Source organism: Nelusetta ayraudi, unplaced genomic scaffold (assembly GCF_046127955.1).
Source record: "Nelusetta ayraudi isolate G7.1 ecotype Tasmania unplaced genomic scaffold, CSIRO-AGI_Nayr_v1 ptg000088l, whole genome shotgun sequence".
NCBI classification, from domain to species: domain Eukaryota; kingdom Metazoa; phylum Chordata; class Actinopteri; order Tetraodontiformes; family Monacanthidae; genus Nelusetta; species Nelusetta ayraudi.
The window spans coordinates 114,257-141,750 of record NW_027466138.1 but is presented as its reverse complement, the minus strand read 5'-3'; the positions used below and the strand labels follow the sequence as shown (position 1 = coordinate 141,750).

Here is a 27,494-nt window from a genome sequence, read left to right as displayed (position 1 = left end):
TGAGATGTCAATTTGCGTGGAATGGCTCAATAAAATGTGTTGCTTTCATCTTTTATGTTAAACTGCCAAAATAAAACAACTTCTACTGGATATTCTCATTGTTCAGGTAGTTTTTTTCAGGTAGTTTTTTCAGGTAGTTTGTTCAGGTAGTTCCTGTGTGTGACGTGTATATACGAGTTCCCAGGCTGGGACTCTGACTGTGCTTTCATTCATGTAATGATGTGATGGACAGCATGTTGAGCTTTTACCAATAGAAGAATCATAGCCTCAAGCTTTAATGGCTGTGTGTGCATGAGTGACTCCAACCAATCAGTGTGGCCCTCCCCTCCCCCTCACCCTCCCCCCCCTCTTCCTCCTCCCCTCACTCCTCTTCCTCCTCCTGCTGCAGTTTCTTAATGCAAATCATCCAAGCAGTATTTACACTGGTGCTGTGGAGCAGCAGCACCATCAGTGTGCTGGGGCGTGTTTTCATTGGCTCGCCTCGCCTTGTCTTTTCATTGGCTGTGTGATCACGAGACCGTGGGCGGAGTCGACGCGGTAAAGCGGGACAGTGTTTTCCTCAGCATCGTTTCTCTGCGACACACAACAGCGCAGCAATGGACAGCGTAGAGCAGGGGTCACCAACGTGGTGCCCACAAGTCATTTTTGATAATTATTAAGAACTCATGAGCTCGATAAGTGTCTTCACAGAGAAGAGTTTCATTCATAATAATAATATATAACTCAGAGAGTTTGTTATTCCAGGAGAATCTAGCAGACTGGAAGCCCTTCATACTGCTCAGGAGCCATGAAGCAGCTCTCAGTGCCAGAAAGGTCACTGACCCCTGAGGTAGAGGTCGTTTCACACCTGCTGCTCGGCCTGTGCTTGCTTTTTAATAAGAAAACCATGGAGGAAAGTGGAAGAACTCAGGAAGGACTGCGGGCGGCCAGGCTGAACACACAAGAAAAACCTCAGAGTTTCTCCACTCAGCCGTCTTCACAACTAAAAACGCACGCCACCTACTGGAAGCGTTGGGTTTTGGCACTGTTTTGGCGGAGAGTCGCTCTCACCTGCTCGTCGCTACGTCACCACTAAACTCGCTTGGCCCCTCAACAATAGAGGTACCAAAACAGCGCCCCCTAGCGTCCAGTGCAAACACCCTAACACCGCACCGGGGTGAGGCAATGAAAACACGCCCTTGGTTGTTGTCGGGGGTTTGGTTGTGGTGGTGGGGGAGGGGGGGAGGTCTTTTCCTAAACGGCTCATCTTGCCATTCCTCCAGTGCAGCTGATGATGCAACCTGAGGAAAGGCTGCTGTGCTGATGGGAAACTGGCAGTTGACTGCTGACAGCAACAATCAAGGCTCAGTGCAGTCACGCACTGCAGGCTCCCAGCTGCAGCTGCAGGGAATGATGGACATCCTCACTTTTCTGCTCCTTTGTCTCCCACTGGAACTCTGCTTGGATATTTCAGGATATTAAACTTCCATCTCGGCTCGCTGAGATTTCAAAAAATAGAAATAAAAGATAAAAAGTGAGGGGAGGTTGCAGAAGAAACTCCTCCTCCTGCTCCTCCTCTCAGCCATCACATCAGGTTGAACTTGCTGGTCTGATGTTCCAGGTGTGAGATCATCAGGGTCAGAACAGGAATGTGTGTGTGTGTGTGTGTGTGTGTGTGTGTGTGTGTGTGTGTGTGTGTGTGTGTGTGTGTGTGTGCTTCTCCTCCACCACTGGAGAGCCCAAACCTGTGCAGGCCAGTAAAACCTCCTGTCTCCTCTGTTCTTGTCTCCTCCTCCTCCTCCTCCTCCTCCACCTCCTCCCACTGCAGCAACTTCCCTACAAGATGAACCTTTCAGACCAGGTAGAGACGCCAGCAGCACCTCACCTCCAGCTCCTCTGCAGCGCTGCAGCCAGGGACAAATCAAGCCAAGCTCTTATTGTGTGTGTGTGTGTGTGTGTGTGTGTGTGTGTGTGTGTGTGTGTGTGTGTGTGTGTGTGTGTGTGTGTGTGTGTGTGTCCATGCAGGGCTCCATGGAGGAGGAGCAGCGGCTGAGCAAGTCCACCTCTCTGCTGGAGAGCCAGCACCACCACCTGCTGCACTGCCTGGAGAAAACCACCGTGAGTGCACACACATACACACACACACACACAACACACACACCTACAGACACACACACACACACACTCGCATCGTGCAGCCATGCAAATCTCTCAGAAACGGTCGGCTTCCTGCACTCATTCCAATACACCAGTGTTGAAGATGCCAGTTGGCTGCTGTTGCGTCACCAGTGTGAGTCTCATCATGTGACCTCCGAGTCCGGACCAATGAGAATGCAGCGCGCTCAACTTCCTTCGCCAGTCTGTTGGAGAAGCTGCTGTTTGCTGTTTTCTCCAGAGAAGCTCGGCTGTGATTGGCTCAGTTCCATCACCATCAGCAGCTTGACCCTCAGTTTGCTGCTGTCCTGTCACTCAACCTTTGCAGCCATATTTAGATTACAGCTGCGTTTGCGTCCTGCTGGCGAATCGGAGTTTGGATTCAGCGTCGACGGTCGGAATGGAAGATCTGCCTCCGAGTCCACCACAACGGCGCTCCACCGCTTCTCACCAGCAACTCCGTCCATCCGTCTGTCCGTCCGTCCGTCCGTCCGTCCGTCCGTCTGTTACCCAGAACACCGCAGGGTGTTCTCACCTTTCCCTCTCAGCCTCCTGCTGAGGTCGACCAGAAAGGTCAGAGTCCGACGTGACCTTTGAGGTTCCAACACGACGCAAGAACTCACTTTCGCCTGTCAAAATAAAAGCATGGATTTCTTGCAGCTTTGAGGAACTGACGGCCATTTGGAGCCAAGTTTAAACAAGAACATCAGTGAGGGAGCGCACGCACACACACACACACACACACACACACAGTCACATCCTCCCAGGAGTTATTGGCACTGGAACAAGTCGTATACAATACACAGTCATAAATACGCACGTTGTAAATGTCTAGTTGCTGCTGCTGCTGATGATGATGATGATGGTGATGATGATGATGATGATGATCCTTGTACTTTTCTCTTGTTCTCCATGGCAGAACCATGAGTTTGTGGACGAGCAGTACTACCAGCAGAGCTACCTGGAGGCGGGGCTGCAGAACTACCCGTCCCGAAGCCCCTCCCTCTCCAGCCAGGACGGTGTGACGGGCACCTGCTGCACCCGCCGCAGCAGCAGCAGGAAGCAGCAGCAGCAGCAGCAGCAGCAGCAGCAGCACGGCCCGCTGGCCAACGCCGGAGCTCCGCCGCACCTGCAGCCTCTGACGCACCAGCAGGGGCTGCAGGAGCTCAGCACCATCCACATCCAGCCGCTCAGCACCAGGTGGGAACCAGGAGGAGGTGCAGGAGGAGGTGTAGGAGGAGGTGCAGACCTCAGCAGGATTTTTGAAGTGTCACAATCATACAGTTTAGATGCAATAGATTAATTTCCAAAGATCTGAAAATCATCACTCAGCTCCTCAGGTCATGTGACTGTGATGGAGTTGAATCACTGACATTGACTTCTACTGGAGATCCATGTAACCCTCCAGCCTGGGCTGAAAGCCCTCCTTTAACTCAGCTCTTGAATGATAAACTAGAAGGAATGGCAGCAGATCTGGACAATAAAGCAAATGTTCTGGGAAAGTTTGAACTCTGCAGACTCAGCAACCAATGACAGGCTAATTGCAGCTCTCCTCCTCTCCCCCTCTCCTCCTCTGCTCCACTCCTCCTCTCCTCCTCTCCTCCTCTCCTCCCAGTCGCTCCAGTCTCAACATGCGTGTGGATGATCCAGCAGGGTTGAACTGCCAGAGCAGCCAGATCACCACCGCCATCATCAGCATCCCCACGCCGCCGGTGGTCACCCCGGAGGGCGACGCCCACCTGCCGCTGGGCTCCGTCCACCAGAACGTTGTGAAGGTGTCGGCGCTGTGAGGAGGGGGGGGGGCACCGGACCACCGGACTCTGGGAGACAGACTGAGGGACAGCAGAACAAGTGACAAGCGCTCCAGTCCTGCGTGGCTGGCTGGCTGGCTGGCTGGGTGGAGCCTGCCTGCCCCCTGCTGGTCATGTTCTGCAGTGGACACGGACTCCCTGTGTGAGGGTGGGGGGGAGGGGGGGTTTAGATCCAGTGTATCCGTGTTAGTGGTGAGCATGCGTGCGTGCGTGCGTGCGTGGTCACAGTCATTCTATCCAATGGGAAGGAGGAGGAGTTCCAGGGTGTAGGAGGAGTTCCAGGGTGGAGGAGGAGTTCCGGGGTGATCAGTGGTGACTCACTCTGCACCTTCACCTTCTCCTGTTTCCCTCATGCTCCTCGTGTCTTTTGGTTTTGGAAGGAGACGTTGGGACAGAGCAGCACCTGGACAGTTTCTGCATCACCTGTCAATACATCAGTATGAGGTTTGAATCTTATTCCACTTGAGTGAAAACCACATGGTGATTGAACACCACGAGACCTGACTGACACCGTTCACACTGGCGAGTGCGTCTGCAAGCTTTTTCTGATCTGCATTTTTTTATTTGGCTTTATTTTATTTTGCTAGAGCTGTGATGTTGTGGTGGAAGAGCAGAGGCGTTTGTCCGAGGACGGAGGGGGAGTGGGGGGGGTCGGGGGGGGTCCATAGAAAAACTTCTCGTTCAATTCCTCTGAAAAGTCTTTCTGGCTCATCATGGTGAATCTGACCAGCTGCCACTCTGGAGAGAAAGGGGTTCGTTGCACAAATTTCTGTCTGAAATTCTCAGCCCTGAGCCTTCAAACACAACATGTGCCTGATAGCAGAACCAGAGCCGTACCAGAGATACCAGAACCGTACCAGAAATCTACCAGAGATACCAGAGCCGTATCAGAGCCGTACCAGAGATACCAGAGCCGTACCAGAAATCTTCCAGAGATACCAGAACCGTACCAGAGATACCAGAGATACCAGAACCGTACCAGAGTCCAATGAGACCAGTTTGAGAGCTCTCTGAATCCTCCTCCTCCCTCCATTTGCTTCTCCTGCTGCCCAACAGACCTCAGTGGAGCCATTCTCCAGGAAAACAGTGTGTGTGTGTCTGTGTGTGTGTCTGTGTGTCTGTGTCTGTGTGTGTGTGTGAACACAAAGGAACAGGATTCAAAGCCCATCCCAGTTAAAAGCACAAGGCATTTTTGCTGAGAATTTCTGACACTAATCTGTCCAGAGCCGTTCAGTTCTTTGTGAATATTGTTCATAGAATATTTTGTAATATTTCAACATAGTTTGGCAGAAGCTGTCTTCTCCTCCTCCCTCCCTCAGTCTGTCTCTCTCCTCTGGTTGTTGTCCTGTTGTCCCCCCCTCCTCCCTGTGTGTGTGACTACTGGTATATTTTCATTAGTCTTTATAGCTGTAACCCCCACCCCTCCCCCTCCCAGACTCAGCGGGCATTTTTTTCAACTTGTTCAGTATGTGTACTCTATGTGCTAAAGGACTTCTTGGTGTTTGTACTCTTTTATGTCCACCTTGGTGTTTCCAATGCTTCTGTTTGGCCCCTCCCCTTCTGGAGAACTTCAAGCAGCAGGTTGCAGTCAGTCTGTCGTCACGCTGACACACACACACACACACACACACACACACACACACACACACACACACACCGTCTCCCCCCAACGTGATGCAAGGCCACTTTGAGTCCCATCAACTGAACCTGAGGCTGAACTCTCTCCACGATGCCTCTGCAGCAGCACATCACTGCGTGCCAGTGGGACCATGGAGCTGCTGCTGGAAGTTCAACCTTCCTGAGACCTGTTGACCCAAGAGCACACACACACACACACACACACACACACACACACACACACACACACACGGCTAGCGGTGTCAGGAGCGTGGCGACTGGTGAACTTGGTCTAATTGATGTGGGTTTGTATCGCTGATCTGTTTCTGTAGGAGTAAAATGTGTTTTGAGCACCTAGCAGCAAAATGTACCATGGCCTTTTTAGAGCATATTGCAGCGAGGGCACATGCGATTATATCATATAATAATAATAATAATAATAACAATAAGGCGGGAAATGTATAGCATATAGATAGTTTTATATCAGACGTCGCTGTCCATTAAAGGTCAGTTTAAGAGAGCCAAATGTGTCCGATAGAGTTAAAATAATAGGTATTCTTACTTGTAATTTAGTGCTGTACCCAGTGGCAACATCTTGGATTCATGGTTTTAGTGTTTAGGCAAAGCCTCTGCAAACTGCGGGTCCGATGTGTAACATTTACTGCGGCCTGCTGGTGTGAAATGGAATTGAAAACATTTTTCAAGCTACATAAAATCCCTTTAATGACACATAAATCAAATAAAATGGATACTAAAGAGCAAAAGCTTTTATATTTACATGGAGATTGGATGCGGTTTTATAGGAGTCGACTGTGTGAGCAGCAGCAGCAGCAGTAGTCCAGGACACGGAGCTGCACCAGCTGCAGTGATTTCACCTCAACGTCGCAGCTCATTGGTCGGTTCCACTCAGCCGACCAATCTGATGGCAGTTTGTTGTTTGTTGGCTATGACTTACACAATGTTATTGCCTGGGGGCGTGGTTGCCACAGTCGCTGAATATAAAAGTTTTCATTGGTTGCCGGTAAGCTTTCATTTCATTCAATGCTACTGAATATGACACACAGGACCTTTAAACTCTGCAGAAACCAAGAGGAAGCACAGACAGCAGAGCCTCTGCAGTCGTGTTTGAACACAGTGACCAACAGCAACTTTGTACCAACAGCAACTTTGTAACCCACAGCGTCAGGTTGGACGGTGAGGACCTGCTGAGAGCTGCAGGCTCGGACGGAGGTTCCCTTTATTGGCCGTCTGCAGTGACAACACAGTGATCGAGTTCTCGCTTTCCTTGCCTACCTGCTTCCACGCAGGCTGTTCTTTTGTGTCGGCCGCTCTGTCAAGTGACACTCTTTGAATTGTTATGTGAAAATTTGTTCTCCTCTTCCGCGTGTCAAAAGATTGTGTTTTTTTCATTTTGCGAACAACAAAAGCCGAGGTGTGCGACTGTGTTTTGTCTGTTTCTCTGATTCTCCTTCGATTGTCTCTCTCTCTCTCTCTCTCTCTCTCTCTCTCCCTCTCTCTCTCTCTCTCTCTCTCTCTCTCTCTCTCTCTCTCTCTTTGCTTTGCCCTCCGATGCCACCTGTCATTGTTGACACTACTGCTGTGCGTATCTTGTCAGGTGTTGGATATTATTTATGACCTTGTCTTGTGTCCCAACTGTGAAGCGCTGATAAAACATCTATATCTGCCACAAATACAACACATGCTCTCTTCTCTTTCTTCTTCTCCTCCTTCTTCTTTAAGTGCCTCTAAATCACGACGCGCGTGTGTGTGTGTGTGTGCGTGCGTGCGTGCGTGCGTGCGCGCGTGCGTGCGTCTGTGCGTGTGTGTGTGCTCTCTTGAAGAACCCCTCCAGCCCTGCTTGCAGTGTGTGAGCTTGTGCTGCTGTGTGTTGCGAGGTGGGTGGAGGCCTCAGGAGGCGGATGAGTAGGGACACCAGGGGATGGAGGAGAGAAGTTTGGCGAGTTCTGAGCGAAACTGCCTGGTGACCAGAGTGTAGATGAGGGGGTCGACTGCTGCCTGCACGCAGGTCAGCACCATCGCTGTGGTCTCCAGCTCCACCAGCAGCTGTGGAGGAGAGAGCAGGACACACCGGGAGGTTCAAAACACACCTGGAAGAGCTGAGAGTAGAACATCTTTAAAAGCCTCTTCGGGAAAAATTGTGACAAATGACGAGATGGTGCAGTGGTCGGTGCTGCCGCCTCACAGCAAGAAGGTTGTGGGTTTGATTCCTGCGTGGAGCCTCCGTGTTCTCCCTGTGTCTGCTGGCTTGTCTCCAGGTTCTCCAGGGAACTCTAAACTGTCCAGGAGTGAGAATACTTTCTGTGTTTGTCACTCTGTGGTCCTAATGAAGTGGCCACTGGTCCAGGGTCACCCTGCCAGTACCTTCACCCAATGACCACTGGGAGGCTCCAGCAGACCCCTGACACCCTGAGTGCAGGAGGAGGCTGCTATACAAGATGGACTGATTGAAGTTTGCTCATTAATTCTGGGTGGAAAAGATGTTTTAGCACTTTTTAAAAAAGAAATCAAGCAAAAATGATGAAACAGCTTCACAGTGACGGCACTGAAAACTTGTCTATTAAAGAATGTAGACAAACATTGTTTTTTAATCAGGCAGACTGATAGATTTGGTGTTCTTTAAATGAACAACTTAAAGCTCAAGGACTCACCTGATGGTTGTGGTGCCACAGGGCGTCCAGCAGTAGGACGGCCACCAGGGGGAGCCAGGACAGCATGAAGGCCACGATGATGTAGCCGAAGCGCTTGGCCAGCTTGCCCTCCACGCGCTTCTTGCCCCTCTCCTTGGCCCAGGACGTCAGGAAGCAGACAGCGCCCACGATCTCGGGCCGCTCGGCCACTGGGGGCGCCACTGCGGCGGCGGCGCTGGCTGAGCCCGGGCGGGGAGCGCCGGCTTCGGTCACGAGCAGCACCGTCCGCCGCGAGGGAGTTGGATCAGCTGCGGCCGAGCCCCACGGGTCAGCCGGCGCCCTCCTGTGGCCGAGCTCTACGCCGCGGTCAAACACCTTCTGGCGGTGCTGCCGCACCAGCCTGAAGATCCGGCCGTAGTGGACCACGATCACACCCAGCGACACCCCCCACAGCGGCACCAGCACGCAGGCTCCAAACCCGTCCCAACCCCGGGGCGGTGTGTGGCAGAGCGCCCCCTGCTGGGCCAGAGCCAGCGAGAGGCCGGCCAGGGCCAGGCCACACCCCCAGACGGCGGGGATCCAGAGTCGGACCCGGAGGAGCCGGCGCTGCTGGGTCTGGAAGGGGAAGGCCAGCGCCTGGAAGCGCTCCACGCTGATGCTGACCAGCGTCAGCAGCTGGGCGCCGCTGCACAGGGCGAAGGTGAAGCGCTGCAGGGCGCACACGCCCCTCCCCCACCCCTGGCCCCGCCCCCCGGGGCCCAGCAGCAGCGAGAGGAGCAGCAGCGGCGAGTCCACGCAGCACTTGAGCAGGTCGGCAGCCGCCAGGCTCACCAGCAGCGCCGTGTTGACGTTGCGAAGGCTCCTGGTGCGGAAGACCAGCCAGCACACCCACAGGTTCCAGGGGGAGCCCAGCACCAGGGTCAAGGACAGCACGCTGCAGTTGAAGGTCAGGAAGGCCGGGGAGGAGGAGGAGGAGGAGGTCTGGTTGCAGGAAGTCTCCTGGATCATCTCAGCGGAGCTGCAGCAGCAGCAGGAGAACTCTGATGCTCCTCAGGGGTCCTGGAGGTACAGAGTGACCTGGCATCTCTGCACAGCAGCGACATGGAGCTGCAGGACAAGCAACCAGCAGTCAGTGGCGGCAGACCAGGGCTCTGAAGCCTTTTTATTTAAGAGTGTTTGTGAGGCCCTGCTCTGATTGGCTGAAGCTCCAGCAGCTGATGGACCTTTAATCAGCAGCACTCAGAGGTCAGTTGACCTTGTTGCTCCTTCAAGAGATCTCTTGAAAATTGCCCCTTTAGCACTGATTTGCCATTCAGAGTCTGGACAGGATTCGGAAAATGACTCAGACTTCTCAGACGTCTGAAGGAAAGGAACTTCTGTGAGAAGGTCCAGTGTGGAAAATGTCTTAATTTATGATTTTTATATTGGTCCAATCTTAACATACTGCCCAGAAATACATTTGTAAAAGTGTAGACTGGCAGAACAATGACACTTACTTGGTTCCCCCTGCCTGACAGCATAGTGTTTGGTATTTAGGCACAAATCAACCAGGTCCAGGTTTGGGTGCACGGGGCCACCGTAGTTCACTGTCAGGCTCAGGAAAGGGAAGGTATGGAGTCCCAAAGGGGACATACGTGAAAGAGCGCTGCAATCTAAAATGTCACCACTCGATGTTGCTGTTTCTTCTTACACACTGGACCTTTAAGAAGCTAAACGCTGTGCTGAAGATGATGGACTATGGAATCGTGTGCCTCATAGATCAGAAGAATGTTCTTATTAATGAGTGATGGTGAGAATTGAACAGCAGGTGGCACATGTGGTTCATTATTTATTACAAAGTTAATGTATTTTTTATTTCTTTCACTGTTTAGGCTTCTGGACAATGCAAATTTCCCCAATGTGGGACAAACAAGGGCATTCTTGAGAAGACCAGATGAAACTCAAACAATCAGTTCACTGCATTTTATTCCAAGAGCTTCTGTGCATCTTCACACACTGTCAGTAAAAAAATAAAAATAAAAAAAAAAAGCAAAGAAAAACAGCCCAAGGTTGTGGGTCAGTACTTCAGCAGTTCTTCCATGTAGACAAAGTTCATACGATACGCTGCCATCCAGTGGTCAGCTGCGCTGTAGTAGCTGTAGTACCCTGGCTGACCAGCAGGCGGCCTGGTGGAGGAGCAGAAATCTCTCCAGGCTCTGTAGCTGCTCCTCCAGTAGGTTTCAGGGCTCCAGGCCTCCTCCTGCTCCTCCTCCTCCTCCTCCTCTTCCTCATAATCACACTCTTCTTGTCTCCAAGCTCCGCCCCTTCTCCCCCTGATTGTCTTGCCTCCAGTCTTTTCTCTCTCCTTGTCTCCACGCTTCCTGGATTGGCGGCTGCTGCTGCTGCTGCTGCTGCTGCTGCTGCTGCTGCTGCTTCTCAGTTTAACAGCTGGTGCAGGTTTCTGGCCGGGGGAGGGGCAGGAAGCCTTCCCATTGGACGGGCCGGTGTTCTGAGGAAGATGTTGCTGTGCTGAAGAGGTGCAGGTGGTGGCGCCAGTGCCCTCTGTCTCTCCTTCGACAGCAGGTGGCGCTGGTTTCTCTCGTACCCGTGGTACAGACGGCGGCCTAGGGGAGGTGGGCATCGGCCTGGAGGAGGTGGGCGGCGGCAGGAAGTCAGACTTGCGCCACTTTGCAACACTCTTCAAGCTGTGAGGCGAGTCGTCGTGCAGCGTGATGGTCTCCCTGCGGCTCCCCTCCTCCTCCCCCTCCTCGTCGTGACCTCTGAACTCTCGGACGACCTCCACCGACCTCCCCGAGCCGGCGGTGATGAAGTGGTGGAAGAGCTGCTCGGCCTGGTCCAGACCCATCAGCTCCACGCTGCAGCTCTTGAAGGAGCTGAGTGGAGGGATCTTAGGCAGAGCCTCCTGCAGCTCCCTGCGGGTGGGCGTGGCCTGGGGAGGAGCGCCCCCTACTGGAAGGACGGCCGCAGCACACCCGTCACCTGCTGCTGGACGGGTCCTGACTGGTTTCCTCTGGTCCTGGTGGTCGGAGGGCTGATTCTGCACCGACCTGCCGCTGCTGCTCTTCTTCTCCTCCTTCTTCTTCTCCTTCTTCTTCTCCTCCTTCTTCTTCTCCTCCTCCTTCTTCTCCTCCTTCTTCTTCTTCTCTGTTCTGGAGGAGGGCAGAGCCAAAGAGCCTGGAGTTGCAGCCTCAGCACACACTGCCCAATCACAGGGCTCGTCCATCAGGCTGGCCTCTAGAACAGCTGCCAGAGCAAAACAGAATCACATGACATGAGGTTAGCTTCAGCTTCACTGTCATTGACCTGCTAGGGTCTGCAAGCATACAGAGAGGAGGTTTCTATGAATGCAGTGATACACACTGCAGATCTACAGGACATAAAGGCATCAGTATCTCTGATCAGCTCACATGGCAGCGGTGACAGAGTGAGGTTGCACTTCTGGGCGATGGCCATCATCTGGTTCTCCTCATCACCGTGGCAGCAGTAGGTGACGGCCAGACCCTGAGTGCCTGCAGCAACATCACCACAACAAGGATCATTGATTATTGATCACACGGCACTCTGGCTCTGCTCCATCAACAACAGTGAGCCTCCAGCAGGGGGCGAAAGACGGAAAAATGCTCCATGTCTTCTGGAGACTCCACTTTACAACCTGAGAACACGAACACACACGCACACGCGCACACGCACGCACACACGCACGCACACACGTTTCCGAGACAACAGGTGTAATTATAATGAAGCGTGGCTGATGAGGAAGCCATTGACTTTGTGAGGAGGGTCAAGCTGCTGCTGCCACTGCAGAGGCCCAGGCTAATCTTCAGAGTGCTGTTTAATGCAGTCTGCTTAATAGAGGGAGCAGCAGCAGCAGCAGCAGCAGCAGCAACACACAGTCACCAGAAAACATCTCCTGCAGGCTGAGGTTTTGGCAAATAAGAACAATAAAAGGAATAAAACACCAGCAGCTGTTCAAGGAAAATGAAGATGAAGATGTTTTTATGTTGGAGTCCTCTGGCTGAATAAAAGACGACATGAGTTTATGTTTTAATAATCTGTTGAAGTGTTGCTGCTCTTGTTTGAGGCCAACAAAGTTGCAAAGTCTACAACTCAGCAGCTGGATTTTTATTTGAACTTTCTTCTTGGTGTCGTTTCCCAATTTATTCCCAATAGAAGGAACTTTCAAAGTGCATCTATTCTATTAAGCAAAAATAAATACTAATACAATTCTGGGATTATCACTCACGTGGATGAAAATAATTTAGTACCACCTCCTTTTCACCATGTGTATAAGTGCGACTGACCGAAGCGGCCGGCTCGACCAATCCGGTGCAGGTACGTCTCCCAGTCACGAGGAACGTCCAGGTTGAGAACCAGGTTGACTTTGTCTGCATCGATCCCTCTGGCGGTCTGGAGGAGCAGGAGGAAGAGGTGGAGGAGGAGCAGCAGGAGGAGGAGCAGGAGGAGGACAGGAGAGTTGAAGAGGTGAGTAGAAGATCGTGAGAGGAAGGTGCAGGTTGGATGGAGGGAGAGTCTCACCAGGTCGGTGGAGATGAGGACCCTGCACTGGTACTGCTTCAGCCTGGACATGGCCTCCAGCCTCTGGTCCTGACTCAGCCCACCTGCTCAAACACACACAGCATCAGAACCAGTGCTTGGGTGCTTGGGTGGGCAAAGGTGAGGTGATGCTTCAACAGCTGTTCATCAGCAGTCGCTCACCTGAGATGCAAGCAGCAGGTAAACCTTTGGAGCAGAGGATGTCGGCCAGGTGCTGGGCCCTGTGGGGGGGGGGGGGGGGGGCACAGGCTCAAGGAAGTGTTGGCAAATTGACGCCACCTGGTGGCCACCCTTGGCAGAAGACTGACCTGGTGTGTAGGTTGGAGAAGACGAGCGCCTGATTGAAGGGGATTTTTCCAAAGAGCTCCAACAGATGTTGCACCTTCTCCTCAAACACCTTGTGGGGCAGCGGGTGGGACTGCACCAGCTTGTAGTACTGCTTCAGACCTGCAGGAGGCCAGAAGAAGAGGGACAGGGTATTCACCAGAGATGATGCACTTTCTCTGTGATGTTTGCTGGCTGTCTCATCATGAAAGTCATCGCAGGGTCGCAGTCAGGGAAGTGCAAACTATATTTTTTCCTCCAATGAGGTGGGTCACCAAAACACTCCATCCATCTGCTGCTGCTGCTGCTGCTGCTGCTGCTGATCCGGCCCCTCTGGCTCATTTTAGCACCCACTGTGGCCTAGCAGTCAGTAGTTCAATGATACCTTTGAGGCTCAGGTCAGTGGGGTTGAGTCTGACAAAAGTGGGTTCTCTCATGTAGCGGGTGAGGTGCTGAGCAAGGGATTCTGGGTAGGTGGCAGACAGCGCCAGCATCTGCTTGTTTTCAGGCAAAGAGGAGAAAATCCAGCTGCAAACGGGGCAGAAAGAAGAAGAAGACGACGTAGCATCAGCTTGTGTGTCCACCAGGGGGAGCAGCGAGCTCTGAATCTATGCAGGCGCTGGTCTTACTTGATCTGCTCCTGGAAGCTACCCTCCTCCAGCAGCTTGTCAGCCTCATCCAGAACAAAGAGCCGGATGCTGGAGGTGGACAAGAGGCCCAGCTCGATGAGCTGCTTGATGCGACCTGCAGACGGCACCGTTGGCACGGTTACAACAACACAACAGAAGCAAACAAAGAGGTCGTTGGCAACAAGGTCCCAGTGTGGAGCGTCTGACCCGGTGAGCCCACGGCGATGTGGCACTTCTTCAGGTGGCTCTTGTCCTGACTGACGGCCCGGCCCCCGATGAACACGTGGCACTGCAGGCCCTCCATGGCACAGCCGACGGCCAGGACCACCGAGTGGATCTGCACAGCAATCTCCCGGGTCGGAGCCAGGACCAGAACCTGCAGCAAGCAGCAAGAAGAGTCAGACCCCATGAAAGAAATACTACCACTACTACCACAGCTACTACTACTATTGCTCCTACTACTATTGCTACTACTACTACCACTTCCACTCCTACCACTACTACTACCACTACTACCACTAATACTACCACCACTACTACTACTACCACTTCCACTCCTACCACTACTACTACCACTACTAAAAGTGAGCGCCACCTAACAGGATTACTGCAGCACACTCAGGGACTGAGCTGCTTGATCAGTGACAGTCTGAGCTGCTGAACCTCATCACGCTAACAGGCTGCTGCCAGTTCACTTCCTGGATGTCTTCTGTTGTTTACAACATTTGCAAGCCAAACAACGACAGATTTCTACCACAAACGGCATCAGAACAAGAGGAAAGATTGCGAGTCCTGAGAAGGACGCAGCTCTGCTCACCTGGGTTGCAGGATTCTCCAGCACCAGCGAGTCCAGCGCGATGGTGCAGAACACGCACGTCTTCCCCGTGCCAGACTTGGCCTGGACGATGAGATCTGAAACAACAGATGGGCCGTTTCATCTCCACTAGGAGTCACACGTCATGACTCACACACAACAGTGGGCTCGCCTGTCTGCCACGGCGCGATCTGCTGCAGCAAATCACGCAAATTGTCTCCGCAGTTTAAGTGACGAATCACAGGTGCTGCGCGTAAAATGATCTCAGCTCAACCACAAGAAGTTTAGTTTTAGTGGAAAGCGCCCGTGCTCAGTCTTAACCTAGTGTTGCTTGTAACAAGCTGCTGAGCATGAAGAAGGAAATACATCATTAATAATAATAACAATAATAATAATAATAATAATAATAATAATAATAATAATAATAATACCCCACTTTTTAGACGATGTTCACACTCCGTCATTTAATCAGAGGTTAAGTTGATGGCTTTTAGGTGAGGAGGGGGCGGGTCAATCCGGTCAGGAGCAGGAACGTCACGTCATCATAATGTGACGTTTACGTTGCAACTTGACATTTGAACCGCAGCTCGTTGCGACGACTCACAGACGTCCGTGTGGGCTCTCATTGTGTGCTAATGTGCACACAATGAGAGCCGCTAGTAAGGTTGAACCTAATCGAGCGCGACGACTACCCAGTGTCCAAACACAACCAACACGCGACTCCACATCGCTGTCACAACAACAACAAGGCATTGCCGGAGCGACGAGCTCCATGAACGCACCGAGGCCGCAGCGGCCCAGCGGGATTGCCTTGAGCTGGATGGGGGAGGGCCGGTGGAAGCCTGCCGAGGTCAATCCGTCCAGCACGGCCGGAGACAGCAGCAGGGAGCCGAAGTCCAGGCCCTCCGACTGCAGCACGTCGTCGCTCCGCTTCCGAGTCTCGAAGTCGTGCGCCGCCCGCTTCACGGAGGACGCCATGTTGACTGCTGTTGACGGCCGAACAGACCGGAAGCTCCCTGCGGCTGCTGCTTTAGTGCCAGGTGAAGCTGCAGTCTCTGGTGCCCTCTAGTGACCGGGAGGGAAACCTCTTCTTCTTTCATGCAGACTGGAACATTTTTGTTGAAATTTACATTTAATTATTGTAGTTGTGAAGAAATAGCTTCTTTTTAAAGGCCATTATCATCATCACCATCATCATCATCATCATTATTATTATTATTATTATTATTATTATTATTATTATTATTATTATTATTATTATTATTATTATAACAATTATTCTTAGTAGTAGTAGTAGTAGTAGTTGTTGTTGTTGTTGTTGTTTCCACATTTATTTCCTCTTTTAATCAAATAATGATCCCACCAGTCAGAGCTGTTTGTTCCACTGAGGTTCTGTCAAGCTCAAGCTCTTCATTTCTCCCATTTGCACTTGCGTAGCTGATAGTGGGGATTTCTGAAATGAGCTGTAAAAAAAAAAATAATTTCTGTTCCCCGAAGAATATTCAGAAGAAGCCAGAAACCTCAAGATCGTGTCACAGCCTGGTGTTGTTGCAACCTCTGCTCTACTTTATCCTAAATGACCCTTGTGCTATTGACACATGTAGACCGTCACCACATTAAAAATCTCATTGGGATATTACATATAAGCCATATATATTTAATCTTCTCCTTTAATCTCCTTCAAACCATATTGTGCACCTGAATCCTGGTCCCCATTACGCAGAAGCTTCTCTCAACCTGTTGCAATTATGGAAAGTGCAGTCTTACAGGACAGACATATTTATTGTTCTCACAATCCGGATTAAGCCAGATTTGCTTCTGGAGAATTAAATTTCATGGTCTGGAGCCGAGCTTTTCTTATGACGCTTATAAAACTGACACTCTGATCTCCTCCTCCTCTCTCTTGTCGCCGCACCAGAGCAGCTCAGCACCAACCAGCGGAGCAGGCAGGAACCTCGTTGGCTCAAGTGTTGCTGTTTGCTTCTCGTGTCGAAGATGACACTTCTGACTGTGTCTTTTGCTTTGGGCCCTTTCTCACCTGTGGATGGTAGATGGTTGTAGTTGAAGCGGCAGGATGGAGCCCTGTGTCGCAGACAGGAACCAGACGTCTGACAGTGTGGCGGAGGTGTTGTCCCCCAGGGGCTACAGGACGCTGGCCGTCATCCTGGGAGTGTCCTCGGTGGCCGGGGTCGTCCTCAACCTGCTGGTCATCGTGATCACCATCAGACACAGGCAGCTGCGGCAGCCGCTCAGCTACGCCCTGGTCAACCTGGCCGTGTGTGACCTGGGCTGTGCCCTGTTTGGGGGCCTGCCCACCACAGTCTCCAGCGCCATGGGACACTTCCACCTGGGGAAGGTCGGCTGCACGCTGGAGGGATTCACCGTCGCCTTCTTTGGTGAGTGGCATCGTGTTGCATAGCGTTGTAGTCGAGACGGCATCGAGACCAAAACATCATCGAGACTGGAGAGAAACTGTGTATTCAGGTTTGGCTGTGCAGGGCCACCGTAGTTCACTGGCAAGCTCAGGAGACGGAGGGAAAGTTAAAGACGCAGTCAATCTAACTGTAATGTTGCTGTTTCTTCTTCAGAACCTCCAAATATTATAGACTGGACCTTGAAGCAGTTCAAATTGCAGCACCACAACCATTTTCAAACATGTTGACTCTCTGTCCATCTGTCTTCTTCTATCTTGTCCCTCAGGTATTGCCAGCCTGTGTACTGTAGCAGTGATTTCCGTCGAGCGCTACATTGTGGTGTGCAATCCAGTGGGCGGCGTCCAGTTCCAGACCAGGTACCTCAGAGCAGACGGTGCTTCTGTCCGTGGTCCAGGATGTGACCCACCTTCTCTGTGACCTGCAGACACGCGGTGGGCGGCCTGCTGCTCTCCTGGCTCTGGTCCTTCCTCTGGAACACTCCGCCTCTCTTCGGCTGGGGCAGCTATGAGATGGAGGGCGTGAGGATCTCCTGCGCCCCCAAGTGGCAGAGCGCGGACAGCGGGGACGTGTCCTACATCATCATGTACTTTGTCTTCTGCTTTGCCGTGCCCTTCTCCATCATCATGGTGTCCTACTGGCGGCTGCTGTGGACACTCCGTCAGGTAGGTGGCCGCTCGCTCGCTCGCCACGGCCCTCGTGGGGGACGAGGCCACGTGTTGACCATCCGTCCGTCCGTCTGCTGCTTGTCCCAGGTGAGCAGGCTGCAGGTGTCCCAGGCTCGCAGCACTTATCGCATGGAGGTCCACGTGGCTCGCATGGTGGTGGTGATGGTGCTGGCCTTCCTGCTCACCTGGCTGCCGTACGCCGCCATGGCGCTCAGCGTGGTGGTGGACTCCAGCCTCCACATCCACCCCGTCGTGGCCACCGTCCCCGTGGTTCTGGCCAAGAGCAGCACCGTCTACAACCCCATCATATACATCTTCATGAACAGACAGGTCAGCATGGCCTCACTCACATACAGATTTACTGGGGCTGCACTGATACCGATACCGCGCAGGTTGAGTCCTCGACTCCTTCCTGTAACATGCGTGCCATTACCACCACACCAGTACCAGTTGCATATGTATGTACATGACAATTCTGTTGAATGTGTTGGTACTGTGGCAGACTGCAAAAGAGAATCACAGTCTGATCTTCTCCAACTTGTCCAATGTGACTGTGGCTCAGGAGGGAGAGCGGCTTTTCCAAGGACCCAAAGGCTGCCGCTTCAAATCCCAGTCTGTCGCTGTGTCCTTGGTCAAGACACTGAACTGTGGAGCTGGCAGTGCATTGCATGGCAGCGCCACCCGTTGGTGTCTGAGTGTATGAGTGTATGGGTGAATGAGAGGCCAATGTAAAAGTGCTTTGGGGAACCGTGAAGGTGCTGGAAAGCACCATCTAAGTACAGTGCATTTACCGTTTAATGACCTTATATCACTGAGCGTGTGTGTGTGTGTGTGTGTGTGTGCAGTTCCAGAGACTGGCCGTGCAGACGGTCTGCTGCGGCTGGAACCCCTGGGCCCTCAGTGAGCTCCACCCCTCCGAGGTGGAGTCCACGGTGGCTTCCCTCAACAAGGGCCAGAGGAGCTCCCCCAAAGGATCTCTCAAGTGACTGGGCTGCCGTTCAAATGCAGTGACCAATGGATTTCAGCGGCGTCTCAAAAGAACGTGCACAGGTTGTGTGCGTGTGTCACTCAACAGTCATTAGTGGAGTTTAAATGGAGAGGGTTTTTTTTTCTTCTCGTTCAGTTTTCAGCCTCGTCCTAAATAAACACTCATCTTGAAAATTTGGGGTGAATGTTTTTTTTCAGAGTGACAATTTAAAAGAAGTTGTGATGGTTACAGCCAGCAGCTCAAGCACTGATGTAAGAACACAATATCATACATTCACAGTCAACCAGGTTCAGCTGCAGAACTCACACAAATCAAAACAAAGCAGCCAATGGTAGTTGGAGGTTTTTATTTCTGAATCACTTGTACACATCTGCTCTGCTACACAAGTCCTCACACTCACCCTCACTTCAACCTTTATGGCTTTCATTGATTTAAAAAAAGAAAAGAAAAAAGAAACTACATGAAAATAGTCAGTTTATTATTACAGCCCCACTGCAACACCGTCCTCCTAATTTTGGATCCAGCATGTTTCACTTCAGTCAAGTCTCACAGTTGCTTTTCTTCTTCACAGTCACTTCACTCTTTGTAAAGGAACACAGAAACAAACATACTCATCCCACCTCCTCCACCTCCTCCACCACCACCGTGGCTTCTGCTCCATGACACAAATATTGCTATGACCTTTAATTTAAAGAAAGAGAAAGGGGGGAGGGAGGGAGAGTGAAAGCCAGGCTGTGATTGGCTGTATCAAAGCTGTACACTTCTGTATATACAAAGTGAGGGGTCATCATCTATGTACATGCTACATACTGTCACACACTGAGTGAGAAGGTAGTCCTTCAGGTGGTCGACGCCCCCCTCTGGAATGCCATGGCATCGTCAACTGCTGTGTCACTCTGTGTGTGTGTGTGTGTGTGTGTGTGTGCGTGCGCGTGCGCGTGCGCGCGTGAGTGTGTGTGGTGCTGAGCTTCTCCCGGCTCCATGTGATGTCTGTCACAGGTTGGTGTGCTGTGACAAACGGACTGTGTGCCACTTTTAAAGCGACTCAATCCTACTGCAGCAGCTTCTCCATCCACCAAAGTCAGCAGAGCTGCGTTCAAAGGTCCCGCGTTGTGTGATTTTCACCGTCTCTCTCGCTGACGGATCAAACTCCCCGGGAATGAGGAACTTCTGTTACTAGAACCCAGCCCTCTGTGACGTAACAAAGGGCACGGAAGCACAGTTTGGCCTCTCGCTGGTTGGTAACTACACCTCCAGTGGGTGGTCTTCTGAGACTGCTGTGCGTTCATTCTCTTCCAGCACAGCCTTAACATCACTGTTTTAGCAGTCGGTTGCAAACACGCGGCTAATTCTGGTTCTTCTGGAGTGTTTTTTTCCTGGATCATTAACGGAGCAAAGCTGCTGCCACTGGGATGGACATGGAACTGGACACAACTGGGACCTTTGACGCTGTTCAGGAAGAGAAACCTCGGCAAAGCTGGAAACTCTTTACAGTGATACTCAGGTGAAGCCAACAGGAAACCACACACACACACACACACACACACACACACACACACACACACACACACACACAGACACACACACACACACTGTGGACCCTCCCTCCACTTCTTCTTCTTCACAGACAGTCAGAGTTTTCAGGCAGTGTTGGATGCACTCGGCTCTCCAGGGGATGGGGAGGGGCGGGGTTAAGGGTTGAGGAGGCGGGGTTAAGAGTGGGGGGGGGTGGGCCAGCATGAGAGCAGGTGCACTGCACAGCATCCACTAAAACCACACTAGCATTAAGTCCTGAGCTCAAGGGAATGTGCAAGACGTCCACCTGTGCAGGTGGGGACACAGTCAAGACTGAGAACAGCATCCTGGAATCATCCATGATCTAGAGTAGGATCACACGTATGTACACTTGGAAAATAAAAGTACTTCAAAAACAAAAGGATAAAAGCAGGTTGAGAGGAACACGTTTGATTGATCTGACATTAACCCTTAAAAAAAATGTCGTTTTAAAAAAGAAATGAGGTGAAAGAGCGCGAAGAGACGGACACCTGGACACCTGAAGGTCACAGCAACCAATCAGATGAGAAGGTCTTCTAATTCAAGGCAGGAGGGGGAGGGGGGGGTATCTAGGAGTGAGCAGGTGGGGATTTGAACCCTTCCTGTTCGTCCTCACGGGGTCAAAGGTCGTTGAAAGCGGTTGGTGGGTTTAACGGCAGATCAGTGAGATGAAGACGCAACTCTCCGCTGTCTCCTGCCCTGTTGGTCTTTTGGCTTCATTTCTAAATGTTCTAAATGTTTTTCTTCCTTTCATCCTGCTCTGCTTGCCGACTGATAATGTCATGACAGCCCCCCCACCACTGATGATGTCACGACAGCCCCTCCCCCCCACAGCTGGATGACATAAGGTGCGTAAATTTATTATTCCGTAAACTGCGTTAATCTACACGTACACGGAACTTTATTTTTCAAGTGAGCCACCAGTGTGTGTGTTTGTGTGTGTGTGTGTGTGTGTGTGTGTGTGTGTGTGTGTGGAGACAGTGGATGAGGTCAGGCAGGGTTCTCTTGGGTTCTGAGGTGCAGCAGGTCACAGTTCAACAGTCTCTCTCTCTTTATGTACAACAGCAGTCTCAGGTCGGCGGCCGCCCTCCTCTTCCTCTCCTCCTTCTCCTCTGCCTCCCAATGGTTCAGGTGCTGAACAGGTGCCGCCCTCTTCTGGACAGCAGTGGTAGTAGCAGCAAGGAGAGTCTGTCTGCTGTTCCCTCAGCCTCACTGTGCGGTTGGGCTTCCGTGTGTGTGTGTGTGTGTGTGTGTGTGTGTGTGTGTGTGTGTGTGTGTGGCAGTCAGTGGAAGTAGTACCTCTGGCAGGACACACCCTGTTGTGGCCTGTCCTCCTCCTTGCCACCACAGCGCCCTCTGCCAGCCAGCATTAAAACAACACACTCTGCCTCCTGCTCTTCCCTTGGGCTGCCGAGAGAGAGAGATGGAGAGAGAGAGAGAGAGGGAGGGAGAGAGAGAGAGAGAGAGAGAGACAGGGAGGGAAAGAAATAGACAGAGAGAGAGAGAGAGGGAGGGAGAGGGGGAGAGAGAGGGGGGGGTGAGAGACAGAGAGAGAGAAAGGGGGGGGGGGGTGAGAAAAGGTCTTGGTTTCATTTGGAGCAAACACTCGACACTGCAGTCCAAAAGCACAGCAGTCAGGTTGTAGTGGAGACTCAGCAACTCTTCCTCAATCTCATCCCTTCATCATCATCATCATCAACTTCACGTCAAACAAATCTCACAATCAACTCATGATGTTGCACAAAGTCACAGATCTTTTTTACATAAATAAAAACAGCAGCGTCGTCGACTTCTGACTGCTGGGAATGAACGTTGCTGCTGCCTTCACCCCCAGCAGTCACACACACTGCCACACCAGAGCAAACACACACACACACACACACACACACACACACACACAAAGCCAACACTCACTTACACACACGCTACACCTCCCGCTGCAGAAACCTAAACAGGACTGCAAACCAGAAGAAAGACATGAGTCCACTCTCTCTGCTCTCTCTCTCTCTCTCCCTCTCTCTCTCTCTCTCCTCCTCCTCCTCCACCTCCTCCACCTCTTTTTTTCATCCCTGGAATAAACACTGGGAGGGAGTGGCTCACTCTGGGGGTTGGGGGGGGGGGGGTGAATGCTGAGATAATGCAAGAAGGTGCAGGGCTGGACATGTGAGGGAGGACAAGAGGAACGGAGAGAGTGAGAAAGAAAGGAGGAACGGAAACTGGAGGAAAAAGACAACGAAAAAAAGAGCAAAAGAAGAGAGAAGATGAGTGTTGGATGGGGAGGGCCGTAGACTGATAGGACAGTGAGGCCAGAGCAGCCAGCACACACACACACACACACACACACACACACACACACACAGTGACAGAATGAAGAGTATTTACCAGAACAGTGGAGGCCACTCAGCCAGTAGAAGTGTAGGAGAGATTGTGGCTCTGAGCCCTGGGATTGGCTGCTTCTCTCTGGAAGTACTGCGAGGGGGCGGAGCCTAGCTTACCGGCCATCCCTTTGTTTTTGTTTGTTTTTTTTAATATAAAAAAGGGATTTGGAGGAGGCGGGAAAGAAGAAGGAAAGGGGGTGGGGGTGGGGGTATTGAGTTGGTCCAGAGGGGGGGTGGGGGGGGGGCAGTAGGTGGGTAGGAGGAGGAGGAGGGGGCGGGGGGCACAGGGGAGACAGAGAGGAGTTAGAGGGAGAAAGATGAACATTGCGAAAGGAGAGAGAGAGAAAGCGCATGACACTGAGAAAGAGAAGACACACACACACACACACACACACACACACACACACACACACACACACACACACACAGTGACAGCAGTGGTCTACAGGTGTGGCTCACCTGTGCTGAGAGACTCTTGGTGCTGCTGTTAATGAGTCATCGTCACCACTGGGTGGATGTGATTGGTCACACACACACAGGCCACCATGTGGCTGAGACGTGAACTACACCCCCCCCACACACCCGCCCACCCCCCGGTGTCTGTTTCAGACGTGACCATCGATTCACGACTCAAACTACCCAAAGTGGGCAACAAGGCTGCAGACACTGCAGCTGTGTGGGTTCAACACTGCAGCTCCTCACCAGGTCATTAATAGACATCAGGTTTGTTTGGGCTGTTCTAACATTCACTGATGAAATCTGGTCCCATGATAAACTTATGAGGTTCAACACCTGAGCCGTTCAGTTTCATTGAGCCAGACTGAGTCGTTTTCAAGATCATTGCCTACAAAATGATGTCAGTGTTTGTGGACTCCCTGTACATGCAACTGAAAACAAGTACAACAGCAATATAATAATACTGCACTTGAACTTGTTTGAAGGATTGTGTGTGATAGATGTCAAGGCTTGTGTGACTGATGTGTGTGAGCACACACTGACGTGACAGAGACGACAGGAAGCTACTGAACAGAGGAGAGGAGGAAGAGGAGGAGGAGGAGGAGGAGGAGGAGGAGGGCGGGGAGTGAGACCTCTCCTCCATCAAACTGCCACTCAGGATCCCTGCTATGTGCTTCTCCCACTGGGTCTGTGCATCCTGGAGGACGTACCTGACTCTGGGAAGACCGAGGACCTCTTGCCCGGGTCCTTCTGGAGCTGAAGGCCTTTCACAGAGAAGATGGAGGCAGCTGGAAGAGCAGGGAAGCAGAGTGAGATGCAGCAGAGGCAGCACTTGATGTCTCAGTAGAAATAAACCAAGTGAAGCTTGGTGATTTTATTCAAGTTGTCCCAAGGTCAGAAAATGTGAATCCAAGTCTATTGACTTCAACTGCAGTGAGTTTCTTCTCTTCTTACTGGATTCACTGGCTTACTGTCAGCTATTGTCAGTCAAGGAATGGGATTTCTTCCCAACTCACATTTGCAAAGTTGTTTGTCTGCTTTTAAAGCAAAACGTTAAAGTAATGTGCGAGAGTCAAGGTCAAAGGTTGTGGTCAAGGTCAAAGGTTGTGATTCCAGCTGAAGGAAGAGTTGAGTTTGGTCATTTCTTCCTATCAAAGACGTGCGCAGGGTGATGCAAAGTGAGGAGTCGAAGCGGCGGCTCGTCATGTGACCCCAGGAACTCACTGTCTGCCAGCGTCTGCACCTCCGCCCCCAGGCTCTTGAAGTATGATTGCCTGATGGCGTCTTCAGCCGATACTCGCTTCTTGGCCTCGAACTGCAGAAGCACAGAAACAGAGACTCACTGACGAGACGGTTCATTGCTAAAGATGAACGTATCAGGTACGACCGTATCAAGAGTGCAGCACCTGAAGAAGCATCGACAGCAAGTCGTGGCCATCGCTGTCTATCCTGCGCCAGCAACGAGAGAACATCGAGTCACATTCACTTCAACTCGACCGCTGGCTTGTTATCGTGCTTGACCAGCAGGTGTGTGTCTGTGCAGCGGGGAGTCAGACTACAGACCTGGGAGCGTGGTTGACCAGCGGCTCCGCTTGGTACCGAGGGAAGCTGTACGTCTTGAACTCCTCGCTGGTGGTGATTCCAGGCCAGGTGTCTTCAGTGGGAGTGCCTGAGAGTGAGCGAGAGAGAGAGAGAGAAACGAGCAAGATATGTGGATTCATGTAGCAAGAGAAAACAACGATAAATACCTAAATCTGTGATGTTCTATATAATCGATAGGAGAAAATATGAAACTGGTTTGAGTCATTTCACACTTTTTGTTGAGGTCATATTCCATTTGTGTTCATTCTTGGATTTGATGCCAATGTCAATAGTCATGAAAGTGTGTGTGTGTGTCCAGACTGGTGGTGTGTGTCCACCAAGCAGCATTGCAAAGAGCTCTTGTCACCTAGGATGCGGAAGATGAGGTGCAGCTCGTCCTCCACGGTGGATCCGGGGAACAGAGGCCTGCCAGTGATCATCTCATAGAAGATGCAGCCCACCCCCCTGGAGCAGCAGAGGACAATCAGTGACATTAGCATGCAGCTGGGAAGGAAACGTGGATGATCTGTCCATGTAGGAGGAGGTGCATGGCACAGGAGCGAGGAGTCAAAGCAGGTGAGCGGCTCCACACAGCGTCCACTGGAAGACATCTACTGCTGCGTGGGTGGTCTTACCACATGTCGATGGGCGTGGAGTACTCGGTGGAGCCCAGCAGCACGTCGGGGGGGCGGTACCACAGGGTCACCACCTCGTTGGAGTAGGTCTTGGTCGGGACTGATTTGGCTCGAGCTAAACCTGCAAGAGGAAAGAAAGACCAGAAGGTTTCAGAGGAGCTGCTTCTCCACTGTCCATACAGCACAGTGACGGCCATGTGGTGTTACTGCCACAAGGGGGCAGTGCTGAGTGGTTTGCTACATGACTGTTGGGGAGCTGGTGGGACTTCCAGGCTGTGAGTTTTTGTTTTTTTTTTTACAAACAATGACATTAAAATGAGTGCATTCTGCTCCTATTCTGCCACCACTGTATGCAAACATCAAACTAAAGCTCTGTTGACAGGAGTGAGATCCTTCTGATCACTCTTCATTTCATGTTGATTGATTACCAAAGTCGGCCAGCTTGAGCTCTCCTTTCTCATTGATGAGCAGGTTCTGGGGCTTGAGGTCTCTGTGAAGGACCTTCCTCCTGTGGCAGTAGGCCAGACCTCGCAGCAGCTGGAACAGGAAGATCTGAGGATGAGAAGAAGACAACCCGTCATTGTCTCCCCACCCTCCAACTGCACCAGTATGAAGAGAGAAAAGTGTCAACGACAGAGAGAGACGAGCTTCTCCTGAGAGGATCTACTCGGTGATGGTGATGGTCATTTCACAGCCAGTGCAGCCAAATACCAGGTGGCTGTTTTGTAGCGTTTGGAGAAACACTTTTCACCCATTGCATCACATGGTAATGACTGTTTGTGAAGGCAGGTGAGCTCATCCACCCACATCTGCTGCTGTTTACCCACCATGTTGGTGGCTAATTTGTAGCTAGCAGCAAACTGCTACCAGGAGCAGTCAGAACTTCCTGCAGTGAAGCAAACCCCGAGGACCTCCGTTACCTTGACGTTCTGCACGCTCATGATGCTCCCGCAGTCGTCCATGTACTGCTTCAGGTCTTTCTCCTGACGAGAAGAGCAAGGAGAAGCCAGGTGAAGCCAGTTTATCTGAATGGCAGGACGGCGGGCGGAGCCCGGAGCGGCAGACACTCACCAGGTACTCGAAGACCAGAGTCAGGCACTTGTCAGTGTGGATGATGTCGTGCAGGGTGACGATGTTGGCGTGCTTCAGGTCTTTCAGCAGAGACACTGTGAGGAGCAGACGTGAGGCGGTCAGTGGAGGAGGAGCAGCGGCACTGGCTGTTACTTCCTGCTTCGCTACCTTCTCTGATGGCCGTGCACGGCGCCCCCTCCTCGTGCTCCAGCCGGATCTCCTTCAGCGCCACCAGGTTGTCGGTCAGCTTGCTGCGGCCCTTGAACACGGTGGCGTAGGTGCCCTGGACGAGGAGGCGGGGTTTAATCTACTGATCTCACTCTTTAGCTCAGCACGGGAGCCGGCGTTACGGAGCTCACCTCTCCCAGTTTGTCCAGTTTGATGTAGGTTTCCAGTTTGCCGAAGCCAATCTCAGACTGGAGGAGACAGAGAAGAAAAGATGAGTGGCAGTCGGTCAGCTGGCTGCAGGACTGTCATCTCTCCTCGTTCATCAGGCGACAACGCAAAGCAACCATCAGAGAAGACAAGAGGTTCGTCTTCTGAGCTCCCAGCTCAGAACCTCAAGGTGCTGCTGCTTCTACTCATTCCTGGTTAGGACTGAGCAGGGTGAGACAAAAACAACCAGATTTGCACACACACAGACACACACACACACACACACAGTTAATAAGGCTGGAATATTTCAGCAGCTCTGTAGATTTCCAGGGCTGTTTGAAATCTCCTGTTTGTGCGTTGGTTTGGTGGAGTGATTATTATATTATCATGCCTCGTCTGCATAATGCATGCCCCCCCCAACCCCACACCTCCACCACCCCCAACCCCACCTCCACCCCAGGGATGTGGGGGGGGGGGGGGGGGTCATGAATTATAGATGGTGGCGGCTGTGTCAAGCTGTGACAGCCACCGGCGGCCCAGCGTCTTGCTCTTCCTCTCACTTCCTCCTCCTCCTCCTCCTCCTCCGCCTCCTCCTCCTCCTGGAGGAAGCATGACGCTATGTTGTGCATGTGTGTGTGATACTGGAGGTGGGGGGGGTGGGGGGGCGATGGGTGGGAGTCTCCAGTGACCAAGTTATCTGATGAAGCATGTGATCTCTTTAAAGCGATGCTTAAAAGTCAGAACAAGCCAGGACATAAGATGACACACTTTCATGGTGTGTGTGTGTGCGTGTCTCCGGAAGGCTCCCTGGCACAGATGGAGGCCC

The 27,494-nt window shown here is 51.9% G+C and overlaps 5 protein-coding genes and 1 long non-coding RNA gene across 13 annotated transcripts in view; 2 read left to right on the top strand and 4 right to left on the bottom strand.

Annotated features, from left to right (window-relative positions):
* The window catches only part of kcnd3 (potassium voltage-gated channel, Shal-related subfamily, member 3), an 88,703-nt gene extending 84,322 nt beyond the window's left edge, over positions 1-4,381 (top strand). Inside the window, exons 4-7 of one of the 2 annotated variants that reach the window (XM_076045852.1) lie at positions 1,808-1,840; positions 2,005-2,097; positions 3,053-3,333; positions 3,749-4,381. In XM_076045852.1, the coding sequence (XP_075901967.1) occupies positions 1,808-1,840; positions 2,005-2,097; positions 3,053-3,333; positions 3,749-3,923 (582 nt within the window). In that variant the 3' untranslated portion in view covers positions 3,924-4,381. The remainder of the gene's footprint in view (positions 1-1,807; positions 1,841-2,004; positions 2,098-3,052; positions 3,334-3,748) is intronic. The other variant, XM_076045853.1, reaches the window with a different exon arrangement.
* Positions 4,382-4,596: 215 nt separating this feature from the next.
* On the bottom strand, positions 4,597-5,980 carry LOC142901371 (uncharacterized). Its single transcript, XR_012928972.1, has 3 exons — positions 5,784-5,980; positions 4,844-5,749; positions 4,597-4,757 (listed from the first exon to the last, which is right to left on the bottom strand). It is a non-coding gene; the product is annotated as an uncharacterized LOC142901371 (long non-coding RNA).
* Positions 5,981-6,260: 280 nt separating this feature from the next.
* LOC142901368 (D(3) dopamine receptor-like) lies at positions 6,261-9,691 on the bottom strand. Its single transcript, XM_076045864.1, has 2 exons — positions 8,231-9,691; positions 6,261-7,625 (listed from the first exon to the last, which is right to left on the bottom strand). The coding sequence occupies exons 1-2, from the start codon at positions 9,215-9,217 to the stop codon at positions 7,470-7,472; spliced, it is 1,143 nt and encodes a 380-aa protein (XP_075901979.1). The 5' UTR covers positions 9,218-9,691; the 3' UTR covers positions 6,261-7,469.
* Positions 9,692-10,156: 465 nt separating this feature from the next.
* Positions 10,157-15,508, bottom strand: ddx20 (DEAD (Asp-Glu-Ala-Asp) box polypeptide 20). Its single transcript, XM_076045849.1, has 11 exons — positions 15,313-15,508; positions 14,534-14,628; positions 13,924-14,092; positions 13,717-13,831; positions 13,473-13,615; positions 13,072-13,210; positions 12,926-12,984; positions 12,746-12,828; positions 12,511-12,616; positions 11,617-11,718; positions 10,157-11,452 (listed from the first exon to the last, which is right to left on the bottom strand). The coding sequence occupies exons 1-11, from the start codon at positions 15,506-15,508 to the stop codon at positions 10,266-10,268; spliced, it is 2,394 nt and encodes a 797-aa protein (XP_075901964.1). The 3' UTR covers positions 10,157-10,265.
* Positions 15,509-16,171: 663 nt separating this feature from the next.
* parapinopsina (parapinopsin a) lies at positions 16,172-18,664 on the top strand. Its single transcript, XM_076045865.1, has 5 exons — positions 16,172-16,926; positions 17,231-17,321; positions 17,390-17,627; positions 17,718-17,960; positions 18,476-18,664. Exons 1-5 carry the CDS (start codon positions 16,605-16,607, stop codon positions 18,614-18,616), a joined length of 1,035 nt encoding a protein of 344 aa, XP_075901980.1. The 5' UTR covers positions 16,172-16,604; the 3' UTR covers positions 18,617-18,664.
* Positions 18,665-18,942: 278 nt separating this feature from the next.
* LOC142901362 (cyclin-dependent kinase 17-like) overlaps positions 18,943-27,494 on the bottom strand; it is a 29,908-nt gene continuing 21,356 nt past the window's right edge. For 4 of the 7 annotated variants that reach the window (XM_076045854.1, XM_076045855.1, XM_076045859.1 and 1 more), the window contains 13 exons: positions 26,653-26,709; positions 26,462-26,576; positions 26,294-26,388; positions 26,143-26,205; positions 25,651-25,774; positions 25,223-25,343; positions 24,955-25,052; positions 24,570-24,675; positions 24,413-24,455; positions 24,231-24,321; positions 23,717-23,794; positions 22,555-22,676; positions 18,943-21,579 (listed from right to left, as the gene is read on the bottom strand). In XM_076045854.1, the coding sequence (XP_075901969.1) occupies positions 22,573-22,676; positions 23,717-23,794; positions 24,231-24,321; positions 24,413-24,455; positions 24,570-24,675; positions 24,955-25,052; positions 25,223-25,343; positions 25,651-25,774; positions 26,143-26,205; positions 26,294-26,388; positions 26,462-26,576; positions 26,653-26,709 (1,095 nt within the window). In that variant the 3' untranslated portion in view covers positions 18,943-21,579; positions 22,555-22,572. The remainder of the gene's footprint in view (positions 21,580-22,554; positions 22,677-23,716; positions 23,795-24,230; positions 24,322-24,412; positions 24,456-24,569; positions 24,676-24,954; positions 25,053-25,222; positions 25,344-25,650; positions 25,775-26,142; positions 26,206-26,293; positions 26,389-26,461; positions 26,577-26,652; positions 26,710-27,494) is intronic. The other 3 variants (XM_076045856.1, XM_076045860.1, XM_076045857.1) reach the window with 2 other exon arrangements.

What these genes read in the sequence shown, in the direction of transcription:
- LOC142901368 (XM_076045864.1), bottom strand. Translation starts at nt 9,217, where the DNA reads ATGATCCAGGAGACTTCCTGCAACCAGACCTCCTCCTCCTCCTCCTCC. An exon ending in TGTGGCACCACAACCATCAG is followed by an intron (nt 7,626 to 8,230) that starts GTGAGTCCTTGA and finishes TCTCCTCCACAG; the next exon opens with CTGCTGGTGGAGCTGGAGAC.
- ddx20 (XM_076045849.1), bottom strand. Translation starts at nt 15,508, where the DNA reads ATGGCGTCCTCCGTGAAGCGGGCGGCGCACGACTTCGAGACTCGGAAG. An exon ending in TGGAGAATCCTGCAACCCAG is followed by an intron (nt 14,093 to 14,533) that starts GTGAGCAGAGCT and finishes TGCTTGCTGCAG; the next exon opens with GTTCTGGTCCTGGCTCCGAC. An exon ending in TGGTCGAGCCGGCCGCTTCG is followed by an intron (nt 11,719 to 12,510) that starts GTCAGTCGCACT and finishes ATGTTGCTGCAG; the next exon opens with GCACTCAGGGTCTGGCCGTC.
- parapinopsina (XM_076045865.1), top strand. Translation starts at nt 16,605, where the DNA reads ATGGAGCCCTGTGTCGCAGACAGGAACCAGACGTCTGACAGTGTGGCG. An exon ending in ATTCACCGTCGCCTTCTTTG is followed by an intron (nt 16,927 to 17,230) that starts GTGAGTGGCATC and finishes CTTGTCCCTCAG; the next exon opens with GTATTGCCAGCCTGTGTACT. An exon ending in TGCTGTGGACACTCCGTCAG is followed by an intron (nt 17,628 to 17,717) that starts GTAGGTGGCCGC and finishes TGCTTGTCCCAG; the next exon opens with GTGAGCAGGCTGCAGGTGTC.